The sequence below is a fragment of the Xiphias gladius genome, chromosome 4 (genome assembly GCF_016859285.1).
Source record: "Xiphias gladius isolate SHS-SW01 ecotype Sanya breed wild chromosome 4, ASM1685928v1, whole genome shotgun sequence".
In the NCBI taxonomy this organism is placed as follows: Eukaryota; Metazoa; Chordata; class Actinopteri; order Istiophoriformes; family Xiphiidae; genus Xiphias; species Xiphias gladius.
In genome coordinates this window covers 18,235,726-18,254,781 of record NC_053403.1, presented here as the reverse complement: position 1 = coordinate 18,254,781, position 19,056 = coordinate 18,235,726, and the positions used below count along the sequence as shown (strand labels likewise).

Below are 19,056 nucleotides of genomic sequence, written 5' to 3'. Positions count from 1 at the left end.
GGCTTCCTGTCATGACTTGGTCCTACCTCTACTGGCCCTAGAGTTTGCAGCAGCAGAAGCAGAGGCATCATTTGTTCCCAGTCTTTGGTCTTGTTCCTGCTGCAGCCTCTGAATCATTGTATCCAGAGGACTGGGACCATCCAACGCCTGCTCACTCACCACTTGGTTCAGGCCTGACACAGACAGGAATGGAGCAAGAGAAAGACACTTAAAAAGTGAAAGAGAAACCTTGGACATCACCTTACATTACATTAAGTCTAAATAGACGTATCTGATATAAATAGAAAGAAGAAAAAGGCAATGGCGTTTTCCCACAATCCTGCAGTCACCTCAATACCCAGAATGCTTTTCAAAAGCTGACAGCAGGGCAAGGTTGGGTAACACTATTCTTTTTGCTGTGAGGCAAAAACTTCAGAGACATTTTGGAGCTTCCTGAAAGATCTGATCTGAAGTGTACAAGCAGACAAGGGCCGAGTTCAGCTACAACTGACTTCATGACCCCAAAACACGAAGAAGCAATACTACGATATTTCAGCCTCAGTACCTGAGGAAGTGACTCCCATCTGTGGGATCAGCTGCTCATCCCTGCAGCCCTCCCTTCCAGGCACCAACCGCTGGTATCTAGGAGGGTGGGGGTTTCCATCCACGTCCACCAGGAAGGGCGGGGGCATTAGGTGTGGTGCCTGCTGAGTCTGCTCGTCCAGCACGTAATTGTTGGCGTCCCGAATGAGTGGCCGATAGTCGGTATGGAAGAACATCTGGTCCGCTATCTGAAGCAGAGGTGGAATGTAACAGGTACATTTACACAGCAAAATTTAAAGCTAATACGGCTATATGTTTTCATTGAGGATCTTCCCACATTTGATCTGAGGAGGTGACATGACAGGCATTTCTGACTACTGATAACATCAATTACTCGAGTTTTTGTTTAAATGTCAGGTATAGGTACAGTATGTGTGTAATATGAAAGATGATCCTGTCACTTTACCTTGTCATACTTGCTGCTGGAGCCAAAGCCAAAGATGAGCAGGTGTCCATGGGAGTCTGTGGCTGCAAAATGCTGCCCATCTGGACTACATTTGCAGTCAAACAACGCCCCATGCCCTTGGCCCTCAATCTTTCCGCAGAGACGGAGACAGAGGGAAGAAGATAGGGAAACAGTGAACACTGTAAATCATAGTATTTACACTACCTGGGGGAATGGACACTGTCAACTCAAAATGTGTAATACACAAGATCACATGCACTATTCAGTAAGCCACAAAATGCATTTATGATTCAGCAAATAGCCAGTTTATGAAAATTATCAGGTATTTTTTCAGGTAAAGGTATTTCAGGCCAGCAGCATTTCACATTTCCCACAACAATAGTGAAATAAACCGAATTTGATGGACAGCAAAAAGAGTGATATCCACTTTTACAAAAGAGAGAACCAGTAGACCTGTAGAAACTGAAACTAAGTGTTCTCACCATCAACTGCCTGTTGCTTTTAGTTGTTCTGTGGGTTTCCTTCACTTTCACAATAGCACCATTCAACACAAGATGAAATCATTTCTTTAGTTTTTGCCTCTTTGTCCCTTATTCATCAAAAATACTCTGAATCCACCAAGCCTGAAGTACTGAACTTTGAATCTTCTTCTACTTAGTTATATGCAGGAAGGACACAGCTGAAGAAGGGCTACAGTAGCAGCAGCAGTGATAAAAAGTGTGTGAAAGAATAAGCAGTGTATGTTAGTTTAAACTTTGCAGAAGGTGTGTTGAATACATGATGTAGTGAGTAGATTAGCAGTGCAACTGAAGTTGTCTGCCTGTAGTGGCTTTTGGGCTTTGCTCCATTAAAAGAATAGTTCTGCATGTTTGGAAATGAACTTCCTCCTTTTCTTGCTGAGAGTTAGAAGAGATGATTGATACCACTCTCACGTTTGTCCGTGAAATATAAGGCTACAGCCAGCCACTGCTGAGCTTAGCCTTGCACTAAGACAGAAGGCAAGGGAAACAGCAAGTCTGGATCTGTCTAAAAGTAGCAAAATCTGCCTACCAGCACTTCCAAAGCTCACTATGCAATAGTTTGGCACATAGCCCTTGTAAAAAAACATATTTTGTCTTTTTAATACATTTTAGAGGTGCTGGTACATTCAGACAGTGTTCCCCTTTTTGTAGTCTTTATACAAAGCTAAGCTAACTGGCTGCTGGCTGTAGCTTCATTTTTACAGTACAGAGTGTTATCTATCTTTTCATCTGCCTCACAACAAGAAGGTGAATAAGCCTATTTCCCAAAATGCTGAACTATTCTTCTAAGTTTCAAACTGAAATCTGGGGCTTTTCACATACTTTGTGTTATTAAACAAAACTGTCCACTGTCTATGATCAACACCAAGATTTGGCCAACTGACCAGCTCACTCAGTGACTCACTTGTTTTGAGAATGCGATTAATGCTGTCCTTAGTTACCATAGAGACACAAGCAGGAAATATAACAGTGGCTGCAATGATTAACACGCTAGATGAATTTGTACAGCAGCATGTGCACATGAGTGTGGTGCCATGTCTTAATGTAGTGAAAGCATAGAGGCAGGGGAAGAACAGTTAGTGGGTGAGAGGGAAAGAATGCAAGACAAAGAGTGACACAGGGAAAGGAAGGGGAAAGAATGTGTGGTGGGAAAGAAGCAAATACAAAAGGAATATTTTAAATGAAAACCACATATCCCTGCAGTAATGAGAAAAAAAGTTTTAAAAAAAAATGCTTATCTTTGTATCTTTTTGCTAATGCACTGCATAAGAAAACATGACATCTGTGCCACAGAGGGGGGAAAAAAACGTATCAGGATCTGGACACTTTCAGCTCCAGTGTGAATGTAGCCAAAGAGAAGTGAAAAGACAGTGAGGGAGAGACACAGGACGGACAAGAATCTTACCATGTTAAAATAAGAGCGAATCTTGATCCCTCTTGCCAGGTCCCACACAATGCAATTCCCATCATGCCCCGCTGAGAAAAGGATTCTTGGATCAAAAGGGTGTGGCTCCAGAACGAACACCTCATCCTCGTGACCCTATCATTTAACAACAAGAACATCTAGATTAAGACACTCTTAAGAAATAAATATAGACAAGTTAAAGACCAGTGGCGTTTGTTTCTTAAAGGACTTTACCTGTGTTTAACATTTTCTAGCCCATTAACAATTAAGCATACTTTCAATGCAAATATGTTTAAATGGACTCTGACTTCCCACATTTCAGAGTCAGCTACAAAACCACAAATTTTTTAATGCAAGAAACAACCAAATTCATATTATCTTTTCCCCAGTGTCCACATCTGCTTTTTGTTTTCATCTGGGTTTATATGCAATTTTTTCCAGCCAACTATCAAATGTCCCATGTCCTGAAATGCATCACTGTGGAGAGTTTCTGACAGTCCCTGCTGACAACTGCATTACCATCCAATAATAAGGTAACTTTGACAAAAACAAGCAGAAAAAATAAAATTTTCAGGCTAATGGATTTTGTGTTTCAAGGTAAACCAAAAAAATCAATTTAAAAATCCATTGTATGTTTTGGAAAAAGATCAACAATAATAATCCAGATCTGTATATGGTATTTGTAGTTGGAGGGAAAACATGCAAAGGATGATCGTGTGCACAAATCTGTGGTAACACTGCGAACTAGCAAGCATGTTTGCTGTTGTGGGACGCAGCAAAGTTAAATACTACCCGAACTACTCAAAGTTCATTTTAGCAACATCACATGGTTCATGGAAAGTGTTAAAAAAGTGTAAGTGTAATGTTAGAAAATGAAGTTCAATTTGTAAGACTGACAAAGAACCCTTGAAATACAATTAATGTTAAACTCATGCTAGCGTTTACTTTTTATATTGTCTTTTTACCTGTGTGTGTGTGTGTGTGTGTGTGTGTGTGTGTGTGTGTGTGTGTGTGTGTGTGTGTGTGTGTGTGTGTGTGTGTGTGTGTGTGTGTTTAATCGCTACATACCATCAGGACATGGACGAGGTTCCCGGTGGTGGAGTTCCACACCTTCAGTGTCAGATTGTTGGCTGCTGTGATCACCGTGCTGTCATGGCGATCCCACGCTACCATGGTAACCTTCAGCTTGGTCACCTTATCTTCCAGTGGAGGAGGGTTGTACTTCCTAAGGGTAAGACGTTGATGTCATGTTTACACGAATTAAGATCAGTTTGGTTGACTTCAAATAATAAGAGAGCTATTCAAAGAGATATTGTAAAATGGTTAAAATGGCATAAAAAATTAAGAGGATCCTCATTCTAAACCAATGATCAAAGGGATCAGGGAGTTCCTGTACCAAAGACAATTATATGTATCAGTCTTGTTATAGTCTGAAGATTGTGTTTTTCACTGTTTAGTATATTATCTAAGCTTGAGTGCCATTACCACAAACCAGCTACAGATTTTATTATTGTAAATAACCAGGTATCTGCATTTATTCTCATTGTTGTCTCCTGTTGGTTGTTTTCATTCAGGCAATAAAGACTTAAATAGCCTGTCAGTGACATCTCCATTCATTTACTGTCAGTAATGCCTGCAGTGAATCTATATTCTGTCCAGAAGCAATTGGGTAATCAATCATTGTCACACTTTATACCACAGGTGTCAAAGTGTTGTTTTTTTCTTTAACTTAATTATTTATGCCCTGTACATTATGAGGCACCTCACACACGCACATAATTGAAAGAAAAACATTTTGCTGGTGGCACAAAAGGATTGAGGTCTCTTCTAATTATTGCTAAATAAATGTTTTTTCTTCAAGACTGCATAGTTTTCAGCAGGGATTCCTCACATACAATAGGTCTGGGACTTTTTGTATACAAAATGATTGATTTTTGTACATTTTAGCCAGAAATTAACTCGTAGGATCATCCCAGCCTACAGCTCTGAGTTCTAAGCACAACAGCGCTGGTTGAAAAGCCAGACTTTGACAGCTGTACACACACTTACCCGGGTAATTTGGTCTGCATGTCCAGCAGAATGCTTCTCCAGCCCTGAGGCTGCAGCTGCCAGATTCGTGCTGTACCATCCCTGCTGCCGCTAACAAACCTACAACAGACAGAAACACACACACACAAACACACACACACACACACACACACACACACACACACACACACACACACACACACACACACACACACACACACACACACACAGATTTGTGAGCACATAATCATGCAGCAGCTAAACTGTAAATATAGCACTTGGTTCTATTTCAGCTTTCTGCAGTACAATGGTTGCTCTCATCTGCACACATCGGTATACACTAATTGTATGTATCCTCCTCTCCCTTTCTATGTCTCTTCCACACCTCCTTTTGCATAGACAGTCTACCTCCCTCACTGCTGAGATTACAGCAGCCCAGGGGAGTTACAGCTGAGCCTGTTTTTCTGCAAACTCTTCATAGGCACACAAAATTTTACTATCAGCTAGTGTATGCGTATGTTAATGTGTGTGTGAGAGAACGTGTATTAGAGCATGTATCAGATAGTAAGTAACAATGGTGTTTCTGCTGACACTATCAAGACACATTACGACACCCTTAGGTTCCATAAAAATGAACAGCAGAGCACACACAGAAATTAAGTACATCAACTATGAGGCTCACCGAAAAAAACACAACAACCTATGCAAACATACCTGTCACTGCAATGTGAAAATTGGATGCTGTCGACTTTGTCCTAGGTGAGAAAAATACAGGAGAAAAGTTAAAGCAAGACAATACGTAACAATCATATCCTCTGCCAGTCTTCAAAATCATGACACTTTCATTGTCTATTACCAATGAATGCCATTTTTTTCGACCAAAAAATCTTATCTCAAGGTCTGCTTTTTCCAGAGTTTTCACACCATCTCACTTTCTTCTTCAGCAGATGGAGTTTGCTCAGTTTTCATGGGGAATGATGACAACTCTCAGCTTGAGAACAACAGTTATCTCCATGACAAACTTAAAATCCAGCTGGTGAGGAAGACTATGAGATACAGCTGAAAGCTTTGGGAAAAAAAAGCAAAAGTAAGTGGACCTCAAGTTTATTTGTCAGTTTGTTTTTTTAAAGAATGAACTTGCATGACTAAAATATATAATGTAATCGCACAAACAACCTGCTGACTGATGTGGATACAAAATACAGTTTTTATAATTTTTTTATGTAACGGTTTTAAAACAAAAACATATCACGCACAAGAAAAATAGTCTTACACCAAGTTAAGTCAAAACAATGTACTTTTTTTAGCATCTTACTCTGACATACAGAGAGTTTCTCTGAAGCAGAGTTTTTGTAAAAAAGGCTCTTTGTTGACTCACTGTATGGGACTCAAGTTCAGAGATCTTCTCTGGTTGGCCTGAACCAAAGTAATACACCCTGATGATATGGTCGGTGCTTCCTGTGGCGAGGAACATACCACCTGTACACATACAGGATTAGAATAATTCTTGTTGGGCAATTGCACCCAGGCATTAATTTACAATTATTTTTAAAATCAATTTAGCAATCATTTCTGTATATTTGTTTCACTTCTATTTCATGCCTGGGACATAGTTGAATCACAAAATCCATATATTACAGTATTTTAAAGATAGATTTAAGATGAATAATAGAACACATAATAGTTAATACGCACTTCAAGGATCAAACTGTGGTGAAACCCAAATTTGCCTTGTATTTTCAAGTTCAAACTTTGCAAACTTTTAAGTCATTTATCAAATGTTCATGGTCAACAACATCCCAAAACAGAAATATACTCTCAACAACTGTGAAGAACCCTTTTTCTACATTTACTGACAAGAAGCAGACCCACTTGAGTGTGCCTGTTTACTTTGCTAACTCCTCAGTTAATCTGGGTTAATTGTGCACTTTTTTTTAAGTTCTGTGGTGTGGAAGCATGCATAAGATCAAAGCGAGCTGTGTTCACCTGCGCTGAAGGAGGAGCAGATCATCTGGACGCCAGGTCTGGAACGCTCTGTGAATTTACTTGGCCTCTGACTGGACACACAAGAACAGAAATAGACGTTTACAGTTAAATACAGTGAACAACCACTCCTGCCTCAATATATTGATTTATCTATGTTTTAAAGAGAGTAGCTGTCACAGGTGGGTAGGTTTGCTGAATTAGGATCAGTTTACACATTGTATTACTTGTCATATTCAGTGCATATAAACAACAGAAGTCATGTAATGACACACTTTGGAATCACATCCCCCGTAAACAGGAAGTTGAAAGTGATAGTAGTCTTGTAGCAAAGTCTCAGTGTAATAATTTTTCAAATCTATGTATAGTTTAGATCAAAACAGGCCTAAATAATGTACTGCATATGGTAATATTGCATATCTGTATTGTCAAGATACCACACAGGATAATGAAAACCCAAAAAACTATGATTTTCCCCATGTAACAAATATAGCTTTGACAAGAAAATAACATTTTAAAAAATGATATACAAATATGTCATTTCAAAAGGTGTGAACAGCACTTTTACAGGTGAGACTTTGTGACTATATGTTTCTCACCCAAACTTGAGCGTGCGTGCATCCCACTGCCAGAAGCAGATGGTTCCGTCAGCTCCGGTGGAGGACAGGTAGCGCTTGGAACCACTACAGAGAGGAGAAAACTGCAAACACAACCAATTAGAGGTTATAGCTGATCATTGTTGACACTCAAATGACGTTCCTAACACTACAGAAAAAAAAGAAAGGACAATTAACCCACACAAGCTTAAAATGCATTCATAACAAGGAAGTAGGGAGAGGTGAGGGAGAGCATGGAGAGGCCATCCCAAACGCAGTGGGCGATCAAACGTGTCACAGTATACTGTATATTCACAGGATAAGGCTGGCAATGTTCTGTATTCGTCTTACTGTGGACAAGTCCCATAAAAATAGTCCTCAACAAATGCACTATTTACTCTTGTTTGAGTAACATTTGCTAAAAACTACAGTACCCAGCTATTTCAGGAAATTACTTAGCCTTTAAAAAAAAAAAGAAAAAAGGATGCTAATTAATAAACTACAACCAATGCACTGTTTTGATCTTTTAATGGGAATTTTGACACTAAGAAAAACAACACCCGTCTTATCCATTAACGGCAGACCTGATCTTATTACACTATTATGTATACTTCTGACTCTAAATATGAGTCTCGCAGAAATAATGTTGGCATTTTATTGCATACTGGATATCAGCCAGTCATGTCATCAAATGCCCATATGTTGGAGGTTTGTTCTTGACCTCATCTACTTAACATATAAAAGCTACGGTGGACTGCAGTAAAGTGTCACCTGGTCATAATCCATATATAGTTTTAGTGAATCTCCATTCTACAAAGAATAAAGGTACACAGAATACATAATATCTGGCTGTATGAAATTAACCAACATGATAAATGCCGACAAAAACATCAGCTAAGCTCCAATTTTAGTCTACCAAAAGTTGCCTGAACTGTCTATCCAACCAGTTTGGATGAAGTTTTCATAATGTACCCTTACAAACACAGACACACACTCTACAGACAGACCACCATGGGGGCAAGGATCAAAAATACTGTTAGTGGTTTTCAGATCCTCCTTTAAACCAGTTACACTCAAACATTCATAAAACCACATGCCTTGACAATCCTCCTACCTGTAGTGAGGTGATAGACGCTGCATGTCCCTCCAAGACGGCCAAAGGGGCGCAGGTCTGTAAGCACCACACTCTGATGGTCTTGTCACAGGAACCAGCAGCAATCATGGTGTTCTCGTAGCTGACGGCCATGTCGGAGATCTCAGCAGCATGACCACGCAGTGTCGCCAGCAGACGTCCGTCATCTGTTCCCCAGATCTTCACAAGGCAGTCGTCTGAGCCCTGGGAAACAAACGCAAAACCATCAACATGGCTATTAGACATGAATGAAGACTAGTATTTTAGATAGTTTGAGAAGTGGTGTTTGGGGTTCTGAGGCACAGTACTAGTAAGGCAAATTAAACATGTCAAGTTCAAAAAGACTTAAAATCTATCTGAGCACACTGTAGACTTAGACTGTCAGAAGATTGGCCAACTTGAAACACAAACTGAAGAGAGAACGAGAGTCCTCAGGTGCAAAAATAAAGGTGATTAATATAAAGTGTGATAAAAAGTAACAAGGAACATTCGAAGGCACTAGATTGTCAACCATTTACATGTAATAAATGTAAATAAAGTAAGGGGAATAACACTGCAACTGCCATGTTAACACCTTCACTATATTATTTTAGGTCAAGGACCAAGTAACACTAAGAATTTCTCAATTAACAGGCAGATCACTACCATGGTATGAGTAAATATAAATAAATAGATTAACTACATAAATACAAGTACACGAAGTATATACGTTTCCTCTTCTATTTTGTAATGTTTTTTGTTGGCTAAACTACAGTATATTCGTACATTAAAATGATTATTAAAAAAATTCATACCAAATTATGACATTCCTTTGGTTATTCACAATGACAGGGTTACAGTGTGCAGATACGCATACTGAATTTCTTTCGGCACTTAAACAGATACAAACATGAAAAAAAACCTACTGACTCCCTACCCAGAACTGAGATTTCTCACAGCACTGTGAGACAGACTGGCCTGCACTGTGAGTACACCTCGCCCCGGCTGAAATAAAGCAGAATGGCACTGAAGAAGATAGAATAACCTCAAACTGTGGAGAAACTATCTGGTTGAGGCTTCAGTAAGACCTCACAAGATGTCTCATTTTGAAAAAATCTGTTGTGTATTTCTTTTAGAGGGAAAGTTCTCTTAGTAGAATATTTATTATAAGTATTAAATTTATTAAAAGAATTGAGAACAAAAGCAACTCAACAAAAAAGACCAAGGGAAATTGATAAATGATAACAAATGTTTGTGATTCAACATGGTGCCAGAACCACCTGTGCCCCGACTAATATCTCAAAATAGTTTGGAAAACCAACAGGTAACCAGTATCAAGATGCTAGAACTCAGTGTGATGTGAGTGAATGTTTTTAATCCAAGAAGAGCCTGATTTTTTCAAAGCTAGAAATAAGAGGAAGGAGTGCAATTTTAGAAGAATTATAAATTTGCAAAGACTGATTGTCAGCATTCAACTTTCAATAAAAAAACTGTCTTTTTTGACAAATAAGGGGGTCAGATTAGATTACAGTTAGTTGGTGACAGAATGTGCCAAAACATTCATCCTTTTATATCGGCAAAACATTTTAAAAGACAGGCCATGCTATCAGCGTCCGCACAGATTTTGGAAGAAATGTGAGATGAAACCACCAATCCCTCCTTTGAATAAATCATAACCACTCGCTCCATCACCAGTAGAACAGAGTCTGACTTGAGCTGTTATTTTCTGTGTACTGATCAAAATAGCAAGCAGTCCCTTACTGATTTAGAAAAAGGCCAAGGACAAATTAAAGCTGTGGCAAGATGGACAAAAAACCAAATGATAGCCAGACTTGAGATGTGCAGGGTTTGGAAAAGCCAGAGACTTGGCACAAACTTTCCTTGTTGCCATAGATGTGAAGTTATGTTAGCTACTGTCACAGGGACAAACAATCCATACCAGCTAGTCTAATTTGTCCTTCCCCATGACCATGATAATGAGCTCGCAACCATTTTTATAGCTATATTACTAAAATCAATATGGCTGTTTGCATATCAATTGTTTAACCAAACCTTTATGCATGTGCTCATTGATCACATATGATCGCAGTGAATGTTCAACTAAACAAATTGATCAATTATCAGTCAATCTGCCTGCAACTGCAGCAAAGCCTGAGTAAAAAGACTGAAGCGTTCCAAAAATAAGAAAATATATAAATAAAAATGATCTTGTGATGAAAGGAGACAGCAAGAGAAAAAATAGAAAAAAGAGAGAAAAAACAAGCTGAGAGAAAAAAGGGAGAAGGAGAAAGTGAGGGAGACTAAGAATGAATTTTAATTCTGGCACTTAGCCAGCGCCTCAGAGGAAACATTTTCTCCAGTTATGATGAGAAATAGCAAAAAGGAGGGAGGGAGAAAAAGGAACAAAGGAGGGGCAGTGCAGGATAAGGGAAGGGGGAGAGGTAAAAGAAAGAGCGAGAGATAAGGGGAAAAGAGAGACAGAGAGTCAATCGCCCCCCCCCGCCCCTCTCAGCAGACAGCCATTTTTAGAGATTTAAGAAGTGAAATCTGGAAATGGTGTATAGCAGCAGGCAGTGTTTGACTCAAGGATCCAAACAGAAGGATGGCAACATTAAATCAACATTATCTCATTGTTTGTTCAATATTTAACACATTGCATGTGCTTTATCTCTAACACACACACCACATAGAAAAGGAAGCTAAAACAGCATGATATACACAAGAGGCATCTAGAGGGCAAAGGTCAGCTTCATTTTGAGAACTTGGGATTGCTTTGTTTCACCTTTTTAAAACACGATCATTATCATTAAGTTGTGTGAATTTTCTCCCCTGCAACCTGAATTAGACTATAGCTGTGCGTCACTGAGTAAAAGCATCCCACCACAGTAAGGTAAACAGTAATTACCTCCTACCAGCACATTTACAACAGGGAATACAGATACTTGGTCATCTTGGTAAGCAAAAGACACCTTGTAACACTCACACATACACAACATACAAGAGGTGACTCGAAACAAACAGAGCACCAACACTATCAAACAACAATGTCAATGAACTCACTTTGAAGAGGCTCCTTCAACACCTGTACACACACAGGCATCATACCATGTGCATTTGCACACAAAATTTGCAGCATTACCGTGAAGATGCGTCGTCCTGTCCTGTCGAAGGTGACACAGTACACGGACGACAGGTGTCCTAGGATCCTTTTGTGCATCTTCATGTGCTGGTACACAGCAGTGGGCACCAGTTGCCGGAGACGGTAGGAACCATTCAGTCGACGGCCATAGCTCGTATCCACTGGATGTCAAGGAAAGATACACATCAGTAAGGACAGCATGATATGTGGAAAAGACAGAATCCATGTTATGAAAACTCTCTTATTTAAAGGAAGAAAATGAAAATGGGCTACAACTCTGTTTATTCCCTACACAAACAAACACACACTGTAATTTTCAAGGAAATCAATACTAACACTACTGTCAAATGCTACTTGCAAAGGTGACCAAGCAAAGATACAGCATAGTATGTAAGATCTGACTCATACCCTGGAGATCAAATGAACAAACCAAGAGTAAAACTAGTTGAATGTTATTTTCTTCTATAAAATTCAAGCTTTTTCTAACATACCAATATTAGGTGGGCTCCCATAGATAATTGGCGGCTCTGGTGGTCTTCCACAGTGAAGTGCAGCCAGTGCTGAACCCTTCCACACAACATTCTTGCAACCTGGAGGAAGAAAAACATCATTAAAACATTAAAACCACACATTATACAGATTCTATTAAGACTTGGCCTGTGTGAACTTTTCTGTACTAATCTACACTTATGTTTGCCTAAGGACATGAAAGAATGTATTTACATGAGGGCTGTTACTCCACACAAATATGTGATAAGACATAATATCTGCCTGAGAGGTTGTGTTTGCGTGCATGTACATTTAAGTGGCTCATTTGCACATGTACTGTATATCCACTCACTCTTGCTGGTGCGGAGGAGATTCTGCCTGCCAGCTCCCAGCAGGCTGGTGAGTCCAGGCACACTGGCAGGGACCTCCCTTTCCAGCAATGGACAAACTCTGGAGCAGACCTGCAGCAGGTGGTCTGGACTGATGTGCCGGTAGAGCTTCACCTGAGCACACACACACACACATATTTCAGATTCTAATCCGACTGATAAATGACAAAACACCTGTTAGTAGTGAGCAGGGAAGTACAGTAAAAAAGGGAAACTGAAAGAAATGTATTCAAGTTTTTGCCAAATGCTGAAGCATAAAGATATCAAACACCTACTAGCTCTACATTCTTTGTTGCGCAGCCTGCAGTGACCCTGACAAAAGTGGCAAGGAATGGAAACGCTCCCTATAAGAATTAACATGGCACAACATTATTACACCAGATCTGAAAATCTAAAAGTCTAAAAAAAAAAAAAAAAAACATTTCCAGAAGGTCTTAATTAAAAACAAAATGCTGGTTGGCAAGTAAAAAAAGGAACAGTCAAGGATTCCATGTGTGTTTAACTGTGGCCTATAAACAAAAAGATTCGTCTTCTGGCTTGAGTTCATTTAGTTTTAAATTCTTAAGCACAGAAATAAAAAAAATATTTTCAGCAACATTAGGAGAAGCAGAAAATACGGTCTCTTCCCCCTTTTGGCTTGCTGAGTGCTTCAGAATTTCAATAGGAAAAATGTCCTTTTAAAAACTAAATTATTACTGCCAGCCTATTTCTGAGGGTTTCAACTGAGATAGGATCATTTGGAAAATTTATAATGATCGCATACTTTTTAAGTGAATGAAAATGATAAAATAATATCTGCAACCAAATGAATGCTGAAATTCAGTTATACTGTTTGTCTTTTAAATGGATATGGATACAGTTTACAACAGTGCAGTACAACAGCAGAAGAGGGGGGCATGGCATGCAACACAAGCATGAAGCAGAATGAGAGCCACACTGTTATAAACACAGTGTGTCTCTGATTCCACTGACACATGCGGACACTCCTGCATGGCCTACTTCTGAAGAAACACACACGCCTAAGTGACTGGAATAGCCTCTAAACAGCACAGGATGAGAGAGATAAACATGCAGCATGCAGCACTGCATTTATTTCAGGATGCAGGATTATTTTAAATGTATCAATTTAAATCAGACATGCGGTAATCATCTTTTTTTCAGACACATCTGATTTAAATATCCGAACTGGGTCAAATAAGCCTGAAATTAAACAATTACTCCTCTCACACATACACATATTTCCTCCATTCCTTTATCTGAGCACTGACACTAACACTTATTCACTCCCTGAGACACACACACACAAACACACACACAATTAATGACCCCTTAATTGCTTTCAACATCCTTGCTGGTTCAGAGACGTGATCAGTGTTTCTAAACACATATCAGCGCACAAGCCTCTCTCAGGTACACACAAAGCCCTGACGAACACACACACACACACACACACACACACACACACACACACACACACACACACACACACACACACACACACACACACACACACTAACACCACAGGAGTGATGTGTGCTAACAATTTGCTCCATTTTACTTGCTTCTGAAGGGTAAAGGATAACACTCCTCCAGCCACAACAGCACCACCAGAAAGCACATGGTCCTACACACGTCTGCAAGGCACCTGCTGTATGACTATCACCTTACATTTCAATCCACTGTTTACAAATCTAGAAATATCTTTCACCTAAGATGTTACTGTCGTTAACATAGATTTATAATATGAAAAAGTACCTCCATGTTGAAATTTGTTAATCGTTAATGGGAAAAATTTAAATAAAAATAAATTGATGTAAATATATTTCTGGTCATAATGATTACAGGTTTTTGTTTCATCCAAAAGAGGTCTAAATATATATATATATATATATATATATATATATATATATATGTGTATGTATGTATGTATGTATGTATGTGTGTGTGTGTGTGTGTGTGTGTGTGTGTGTTATGTTCCTGATCAATATCTGCTAAATGAAACTAATCATACATCTAATTACTATGCTCTAATTAATTAGCCACAATTAATACTGTAAATTATTACAAAATCAGTGAAGTCACCGTTGATTCCTCATAACTGCCCAACCCCCTTCTGTACCAGCCCAGACATCAACCTTACACCGCTGACAAACAACCGCGCTCCTGCCTCTAAACACTCCTTTTTTCTTTCTTTTTTTCCTTTTGTCTTTTTTTACATTTGTTCTAATAATTAAAAACCCTCCGCAGTATTTTTAATATTGGAAATTATGCACAATAGACAGGAGGCAGGCTGAACAGCTGGGAATGGGAGGAGGAGGAGGAGGAGGAACGGACAGCCGAGTGAGCCAAGCAGGAAGAGAGAGAGAAAAAAAAGCACACAGGCAGGCAGAAAGACACTGTCAATAATATCTTAAACGTATAGATTTACATTCAGTTCAAGCAACCCCTCATGCGATCTCGTCTTCAGTGTTCATCTGTCAGCTTTTGTGGATATGGGAGGAAAAAGCCATAAAAATGTAGGTCTTTGTAGATTATATAGACCATAGGTCGATATTTCTTATATAGTGTTAAAATAAAAACGTAAAAAACAGCAAAAAATGTGGATGCACGCTTTCAGCAGGCTGGCTAAGGAATAAATATGTAAGCATGATTAATTCTCTCCACGCCCCCATGCGTAAACGGCGCTTTCAGGCTAGCCCAGTTTGTTTACATGACAATTAGCACGTCAATTAATAGCGCGATTAGAAGATATCAGCTCAACGTTACCTCGCATCTTCCCATAAACTGATCTCCCTCTTCTCTTCCATCCGAGCTTGGACCTCAATCCCCCACAACTGCTCTTCAAAATAACTCCACAACAAGCGGCCAGCAGCCTCCCCGCGAATGGAAGCTGTAACCCCAGCTTTGCCGAATATACTGTTTATACTCTCCACAAAAGTCCTGTTTTCTAACTCTTGCCCCCTGTGTGTTTTCAACCCATGAACACAAATTATGGTTCTTGCAGGACAAGAGCGCCTCCATCTCTCTCTGGCTTGTGGCGCAGGGAGTCCCTCCTCCGGATCCTGGCGCTCCTACACCACAACACTCATGACGTATCAACATTTCACACACATTTTTCCAACAACTATTAAAACCTTTAGGATATGCCTGGTACCAAACTCGCACACCACGGTGCACATGTGGCTGGGACCCGACCCCTTGGTGCCCAAAAACGGCCCCAACTTGCAGCCAGCTCGCCCTGCAAAGTGCTTCTCAGTTTTTTCTTTACCACCTGATTTAAAAATTGCGGGAAATTCAATTTTTATTTTGCTCTCTAAAAACTTTTTCCTCAGTTATAGAGCTCCCTTACCAAATTTTCGTACGTCCCGGGGTGTTCCTCCCCTGTCCAGTCCAGCCTTTTGGGTAGCAGCTGAGATGGAAAAATTGTGTCGAGTGTGATCATTCAGTTCATATATGTATCGAGTGATGTTTTAAAACAGTAAATGATAAATCAGAGTAAAAGCAACACCACAAAGTACAGTGCAGAGAGATGCATCTCTCTCGTACTGCTGACTGCTTACCTCCTTCTCCTCCACCTCCCTTATCAGAGTCTGAAAATAGGATACAAATACAAAATTACACCCCATGACAATTTCGGACATATTATAAATTATCCTAAAATGCAAAAACACCAACCTCGGCTGCTTTTTGACACGGTCCAGCTTCTAGAAATCGGGCTATTAGGAAGTACAGTTCTGGTATGGTTGGAGGGGGAGAAGAGGACGGGAGCTGCGTTAGAAGAGGGCACCGAGGAAATTGGGGGGATATTAAAACAACCATGACATAGTTTCCGATCTTCTTTACTCACCAGAAGTCAACTGCGCGATGTGTGTACTGTCTGAAGCCATTTTGGTGTTGTTTGCCAGGGCAGCGCCAGAGCCTGTGTGGTGGGTCTAGGTGGCTGCCCTGTAGCTGTCAATGTTTGTCCACCAGGAAGAGGTTGCCTCCATTCAGCACTGCTCACACAAAGTCCCGGCTGCGTCGAGTATTCCTCCGCAAAGCGGCAATTAGGGCGCACTGAACGGTTTACCCCGCAAACCACCGTCTCTTTCTCGCAAAGAACCAACCGCCACAACATTCCTCGGTTGACTACCCCTCGTGCTAAATTTTAGTGACGGTCACTCGGTTCTGGAGGCATGTTTGTTTAAATCCCCCTCCCCCTCAAAGGAAAAAGCGCAAGCCCTCTGCGGAAGAATACAAGTGGTGTGTTTCATGCACGCCACTGTAGAAGGGTCGTAGAAATGGCAACGTGCTAAAGGAGAGGATACATTGCCGTTACTTCGTAGCTAGATGACATTTATCATGTTTTAATAATTACAGTCTTATATTTACATACATTTAATGTAGTTGCAGATTGATACAACGTAAATTCTGTTATATTTCCCGTATTTTTAGATGCGGATGTATAACATGGCTCCCGTGTTTGAGAGGGATTTATAGCCGATCTAACCGTTTAAGCTAGGTTTTCTTAAATAATATAGCTAGCTGTGATAATTCTGTGTTTTCGTTGGCCTCGCTTGTTATTACTCTGTCGTTGTTGTGTAACAAGATGTCTAGCTAACACACCCACTCTCTCTGGGAGCCGTTTGGTGGGGAAGTCGTCCATTTCTCTTCCAAATACTGCCAGGCAGTAAAATGGGGGAAGGGTTGGAGAAGAAGGGGAATGCAGCTTAATGAATGAAACCTCGAGTTACAGGAATTTAAAGGCAATGAGACATTAATACAAAATAGACCATCAATGAACATTATTAAGGAAATAGTAACATGACTGCATACTTTCTCTGTGGTTCATGAGACAGCTGTGAATAAAAAAGGAACACACTAAGGCGTTATTAAATCACATTGTCCTATTTATGTGAGCAGGGTATATGTTTATTATATAGCTATTTTCTAAAGTGGTTAATGTACTTTAAAACAAGAATCTAGTATCTTATTACTGACCTCATGAACTGTTCTAACTTGAAGGAACACATGAATGAAATCATAAGTAATTACTCTAATTACTACTTAATATTAGTACAATCACTTTTCCATTATGTTGGAACTGTTATGAGATAACTTTATTAATTGCAAAACACTCCACCTCCCAAGTGAGGCCTATACTGAGTTTTGTTAGAGCAACCTAGGGAACCCACAACCTCAAATTCAATGTGTGAGATATTTACACACCTAGGAACCAAATAATGCATTTCAAACACTACCGAAAAGGCATACATTAATTTTTTTTCACACATTTTCTTCCCAATGTTTTCTTTTCACCTCAGTATAAACCATGTGAATGTGAGCATGTGCCCATATGGTGTAATCTAACCCACAAGGAATTATGCCTAGCTTTCTGTCTTTGAATGTAATATATATTGTACCAAATAATTTTTTGATCCAATAGTGTAATTTCGGAAAGTCACAGACACTGGTAGAGAAACCACTCTCCTATTTACATAACAGGTCTCACTTAAATCCATGGCAGAGACATCAGGGAAAAGGCCAGTTTGTGGCTGAAAAGATGCTGATATGAAAAAAAAAAACTCTTGGAAAGATGACTGACCAATTCTCATCCTCTGTCATTTATTGAAATTTATTTGAATGACAATAAAGAAATCATTAGTTGGCTTTAATACAGCTTTACTCTGGTCTTTCACATTACATGTTTTTTTTTTCCTGTGAGATGCAGACACACTTATAACATCAATTAACACACACTTACCATTCCCCTCGTTTAAATAGAGTAATGTAATTCAGTTTATTTGTAAGAGCTAACAAAGTGTGAATAATCAAATCAATATTCAGTATATACATCTTATATACATGTAGCCACATCATGTCTTAACTGGTATTCGTTTTTTGAAGGTGACAGAGAGTTTGGAGTACATGCATTTTACCCCAAGTCCTGTCCAGTGCTGTGTGTGACCATAATTTATGTTATTGTTATTTACATTTTTATATGCTTTGCACTTACGGATTCGTTTTGGTGGTGAAAACCACTAATAATACAGATAATGTATAATCAGAAAGGCAGAAACTCTACAGAGGATATGTTGATCCAGTGGTTACTACAACTACGATTTTTACCATGTCAAAAGTGTTGTGGAACATAGGTGGGTGTACTTTTTCCTTTGTGAGGAAGCAGAAGGCTTATTCTGCCTTTTCTGCATCCACTAAATTTTCTGAACTGCCAGTGGTAGAGTTTGACACTTAAGTTAGCTGTCCAGAATGTGTCGTGTACAGCTGAATTTGTCACTTTCTTCCATGGACTTGGGTTTGGGTGCATTCACAAGTAAAAGTACAAGTGCAAGGACTTTTCTTTATAGAAATGTAATAATGTCCAGGTCTGATAACAGTGTAAAGCTTAATTGATGAGTGTTGTTTTT

The 19,056-nt window shown here is 39.5% G+C and overlaps 1 protein-coding gene across 1 annotated transcript in view; it reads right to left on the bottom strand.

Annotated features, from left to right (window-relative positions):
* Positions 1-16,603, bottom strand: part of LOC120789236 (pleckstrin homology domain interacting protein) — a 31,181-nt gene extending 14,578 nt beyond the window's left edge. Inside the window, exons 1-18 of the mRNA XM_040125824.1 lie at positions 16,497-16,603; positions 16,325-16,383; positions 16,210-16,239; positions 15,999-16,058; positions 12,613-12,763; positions 12,263-12,361; positions 11,772-11,932; positions 8,636-8,857; positions 7,525-7,625; positions 6,929-6,999; positions 6,321-6,421; positions 5,657-5,697; positions 4,964-5,062; positions 3,983-4,139; positions 2,915-3,049; positions 989-1,117; positions 545-770; positions 27-173 (exon numbers count right to left, since the gene is read on the bottom strand). Of these exons, the coding sequence (XP_039981758.1) occupies positions 27-173; positions 545-770; positions 989-1,117; positions 2,915-3,049; positions 3,983-4,139; positions 4,964-5,062; positions 5,657-5,697; positions 6,321-6,421; positions 6,929-6,999; positions 7,525-7,625; positions 8,636-8,857; positions 11,772-11,932; positions 12,263-12,361; positions 12,613-12,763; positions 15,999-16,058; positions 16,210-16,239; positions 16,325-16,383; positions 16,497-16,536 (2,029 nt within the window). The 5' untranslated portion in view covers positions 16,537-16,603. The remainder of the gene's footprint in view (positions 1-26; positions 174-544; positions 771-988; positions 1,118-2,914; positions 3,050-3,982; positions 4,140-4,963; positions 5,063-5,656; positions 5,698-6,320; positions 6,422-6,928; positions 7,000-7,524; positions 7,626-8,635; positions 8,858-11,771; positions 11,933-12,262; positions 12,362-12,612; positions 12,764-15,998; positions 16,059-16,209; positions 16,240-16,324; positions 16,384-16,496) is intronic.
* Positions 16,604-19,056: the final 2,453 nt, after the last annotated feature.